Raw genomic sequence first — 4,658 nt, forward strand, 5'->3', positions numbered from 1 at the left:
CCCATCACATCAGGGAGCAATTATGAACCGTGGGGCAGTTTTACCGCGCTCTCTCACCCCATTGAGCCGCATTGAGTGCATTGAGTCGCATTGAGTCGTATTGAGTCGCATTGAGTCGCATTGAGCCGCGAACGTCCTGATCTTTGAAAGCTGTATGGCTAAAAAGAAAAAGGCGACTCCGCCGAAGACCATTTCCGAGATTGCGGCTCGAGTCCAAAAATCCGCCAAGCAGAGCGATAGCACACCAGTTAGAACACTGTACACACATCAGGAAACCAGTGACGAGGGCAGCGAACCCTCAGCGTCGCCACAGGCAGAGGACACAGCCATGGGTGACACAATGGATCAAACGACTATGCTGAAGAGCGTATACCAAAAGATCCATCACCTCGATGCACTCCCAGCAATCATGGGCAAGCTATCGCTTCTGGAACAAGTCACTAAAGTCACCGAGGAGCTAAAATTATGCGTCATAGTTTTCTGTTGGGCGTTACACGGCGTACGTTGAGAGCTTCGGCTTCCGCGTGCCTTTCAAGCTGTGATAAGGCTGGGCATCCCTGGGCATCCTGCAGTAGTTCAGCCATAATACAGTTGCTCAGGTCATTATGAGGACATGGGTTCATGGCTTATGACATAGGCCGTCAAGTATGAATCACTGCATTACTTCTTAAATGGTGATTCCATGTCTAGCGAACTATCCGCATTCCGGGTCCAAGCATTTGGTCAAGGATGACGTTTTTGTGCTGTTTAAAACCCATGGCAGCCTTACTGTCGTATAAACGAATATGCACATCAACTACGAGATTCTCATGCACAACTGCCCATGCTCAACTGGCAGGCAGGCAGCTTCTCGGGTGTTCTGGTTAAACCAAAACGCACCTACCAAAGCAAACCAACAGCGGAAGCGCTTTTGCACCTAAGCCGCCGCAACACGACCCACATTTCGCCCACAACGACATCCTCGCCCCCACAGGTCTCGGCCAGCCAACCCCGATCGGCTTTCCGACGCGTCACTGTCCATTACCAACGATGGATTTCTCTCTAGCAAAATCCGCCAGGCGGCAACCGTACCGTACGGCATATTTACCCACCACCCAACCGACAAACGGCTAACCACCAACCGACCTATGGCGTTGCAGCCAATTGCCAAAACGCACATCAATTAACGTCGTCTTGGATGACGGTACCGTAGCCTGTAATGCAACAAGATGTCTGCTGTGCGTTACAGCACGCACCGCAGAACAGAACCTGTGGCTCCTATAGACCTATACGGCCAACTTAAACCATGTACAACAAAAAAAAACACAGCGACACCTGTACGGGCAATGCCATGGACTGCAGCGCATCTTTCCAGCGCACATCGCTTCTGTTACTTACGTTAGACCCAACATACAAATAGCCCACTAAGAATGAAGAGACGGCTGTCTGAGCATTATCCAAATTCACATCACCACATCTGACCAAATAGCCCAGAGAGGTACCCAGGCCCGAACATTTCGAGTCGGGCTAAACATCATCACGTCCCGCATGAAGCTGCTTGACATGGAATGGACATCATGAACCGTACGAAAAACAAATCCCTGAAGCGGGGAACAGACTGCAATTCCTCACGCAGCTGACGGAGAACCTGAAAGAAAGAAAGAAAGGAAGGAGGGAAGGAGCCCCTCCTCCAGCTCCTACGTGTGTGCTGCTGGTGCTTCTCAACCAGTTTCTCGTCGTCGTCATCGCCATCGCGGCATGTCGGAACTGCGCACAAACCCAACCCAACCCAACCCAACCCAACCCAACCCAACCCAACCCAACCCAACCCAACCCAACCCAACCCAACCCAACCCAACCCAACCCAACCCAACCCAACCCAACCCAACCCAACACAGCAACAGCTCATTAGAACTCTTGAGACTCTCAGCTAACCATAATTGTGAGCAAGCTTCCAGGTATGACCACCGTCTCGGATGGGGCACCCGACCTGCTAAGCCGGACGTGTTCGTTGAGGACATTGGACCCAGATTCTGCGCTGCAAAGCAGAAGCATTAGCGTAAAGCCATGTCACCCTCGACCAGGTCGGCCTCAGCGCGCCAAAAGGATTAAAACTGGCCAAGTGGAGGATGTCCCCAGCCAGCCAGCCAGCCAGCCAGCCTTGAAGAAGGGAGGGGTTCCCCTGCCTCAGTGACCTTACCATGATACAATACCCAGTTTCACCGGGCTGCCGGTGTAGTTGTCCGCAGCCGCGGATGCTGCCACTGCTGCTACCGCCGTTGTGCTGCTGCTACTGCCTATCCTGTCAGCTATCCCAGATCTATGCTGCCGTTGTTGAAATTGTCTGCCTGTCTGTCTGTCTATCTATCTATCTGTCATGGTTGGCAGACCCTCTTATCAACCCTCGCTGACTGTTGCAGTCGGTGCTGCCAAGGCTGCTGCTGCTGCTTCTACTGCTGCTATTGATAATGGGCCCGTCGCTGTGGCAGTGCAGGTGGCCTAGCCCCTCTTCCTCCGCCACTATCATGGCCTAGGCTCATCTCTCTATCCCCCTATTCCCACACACACACCCCAAAACCCAAGAGTCCGCTCTTCCCCTCTCCCTCTCCTGCCCCTTCCAGCTCGTAACTTGCGCCGCCCTTCCCATGCCCAGCGCGCCGTCAGCCGCCCTGCATCCTGCACCAATTTTCCAATGTCCCGAATCGCTGCCCCCTCCACCGCTGCCGCCTTGTTCTCAATGCGATAGCAGCTGCTGCGGGAGTGGCGGCGGCGGCGGCGGCGGCGGTAGCGGCAGCGGCAGTGGCGGCGGTGTCGACGGCAGCACTGTAGCGCGAACCGAGCAGCAGGCTGCCCGCAGCTGCACTGCAACCACCGTGTCCTCTAGCACCGACAACTTGACGCCGCCGGAGCCGCCGACGCCGCCGGGCCCCACCGCGCGCCGACGCCAGCACACTCCGGGTGTGACTACCCATCGGTTCGCGGCGGTGGCGGCAACAGCCGGCGGCGTCGGCAGTAGCGGAAGCGCCTCTCCGCTGGAAGCAGCAGCAGTAGCAACAGCAGCAGCAGTTGCAGCAGTAGCACTCGTGTGTGACCACGGAGGAGCGGCATAAGAAGCTCCAGCGCCACCGGTGGCGGCAGCGTCGAGGACTGCAGCTGCCGCCGCGGCGGCAGCAGTAGTGGGGTCGGCTACACCCTCCGGCTGCGCCGATAGCCGTGTTGTGGCCTCGCCCTGACTGTTGCCGCAAGCGCCGCCGCCGTCGTTGCCGCCACCGGAACGGCTACAGCGAACTTCACCACCTACAGGGGAGAGTTCGAATCCCGGCGTGGACGCCGCCGCCGCCGCCGTCGCCGCCGCTGGGGGCGCCGTCACCGCCGCCGGTACCACGGCCGTCGTCTCAGCTTGTGTTGGCATCATGGCATGACAGCCGCCAGGCCTGAACGGACCGTCGTCGCCGCCGCCGCCGCCGCCGCGAGGTGCCGCCACTGCCACTGTCGTCATCGCCGCCGCTGCGGAAATCGCCGCCTCCACAATCCCCTCCACCGCCGCCTCTGGCTCCCCCTCGCCGCCCATTCTCACCACTATCTGCCCCGGTCCCCCTGCACCCATCCCCAGTCGTAACGCCAACCGAAGCCCCTCCGAAACCACCGCCAACACCAGTGAACGAGCCGGGCTATCATCAAGCAGCGAGCAGGAGGAAGAGGAGCCACCGTCCCCGTCGTATTCACGCGCTAGCTGCGCCGCCAGACGGTCTTCAAGGTACGACACTACATCACGAAATCGTCGTACACCCATGTCCGCAACGGGGGCCTTCGGTGTCTCCCCCAGGGCCACGTCGGCGAGCTCCGTGTACCCCTCACACAGGCACGAGCGGCAGGTGTCCCACGCAACCTGAGGGTTTTGTTTATTTTTTTAGGCGGTTTTAGGAGCCCTTAGGATGATTGAAAACACAGAGATGGCTGCGGAGAGGACAGGACAGGAGGCGAGGCGCGAGGCGAGGCGAGAGACGGGGTGAGAGACGAGGCGCAAGGCGCGAGGCGCTGTGTGCTGTGTGCTGCAGCGGCTACTTGAAACCCAAATCAGACCTGACCAGATCAACGCTGCTCGGGTGGCACACTAAGGCCCTTCCAGCTCCCCTCCATCTCCTCCTCAACAACCAGTTTACCTGTTCCTGCTCGCTCATGGTCATGAAGGGCCCCTCGCCGTCCAGTTCCATGACGGAAGCCATAGGCCCGATCAGCAGAGCCAGCGGGCGGCACCATACCTGGGCCTGGGGGGTAAGGGGGGTTGTTACCACTACGTCGTGACGTTTGAGAGCCGCAGCGATGCGAATGAAGTGATGTTGGGAACGGGGTGAGGGCGTGCAGCAGAGGCTGAGGGTCGCTCAGGCAGGCGATGTACGAAGGCGGACAGGCAGACAGGCAGACAGCATACAGGCAGATGGCCCACCTTTCCCCCCTCCCCCTCCCCCCCCCTCCCCATCACCTGCAGCCAGCGGTAGATCAGATCGCCCAAACGGAGGGACTGCGAGTTGGGAGAGGGCGGTGTGTGTGGGGTGGTGGTAGAGGGAGAAGAGAAAGGGGAACGGGAAAACCGGGGACCCCTCACGCAGGCAGGATTGCTCTCAAAAGAGGCCCACCCCACCCCACCCCACCCCACCCCACCCCACCCCACCCCACCC

General features: G+C 58.9%; 1 protein-coding gene across 1 annotated transcript in view; it reads right to left on the bottom strand.

The window, feature by feature from the left end:
- Positions 1 to 2,713: 2,713 nt before the first annotated feature.
- Positions 2,714 to 4,658, bottom strand: part of VOLCADRAFT_118109 (uncharacterized protein) — a gene marked incomplete at both ends in the record, with an annotated part of 7,220 nt that continues 5,275 nt past the window's right edge. The window contains 3 exons of the mRNA XM_002952643.1: positions 2,714 to 3,832; positions 4,143 to 4,247; positions 4,463 to 4,501. Coding sequence (XP_002952689.1) covers positions 2,714 to 3,832; positions 4,143 to 4,247; positions 4,463 to 4,501 — 1,263 coding nt within the window. The remainder of the gene's footprint in view (positions 3,833 to 4,142; positions 4,248 to 4,462; positions 4,502 to 4,658) is intronic.

The sequence above is a fragment of the Volvox carteri genome, assembly GCF_000143455.1.
Source record: "Volvox carteri f. nagariensis unplaced genomic scaffold VOLCAscaffold_31, whole genome shotgun sequence".
In the NCBI taxonomy this organism is placed as follows: domain Eukaryota; kingdom Viridiplantae; phylum Chlorophyta; class Chlorophyceae; order Chlamydomonadales; family Volvocaceae; genus Volvox; species Volvox carteri.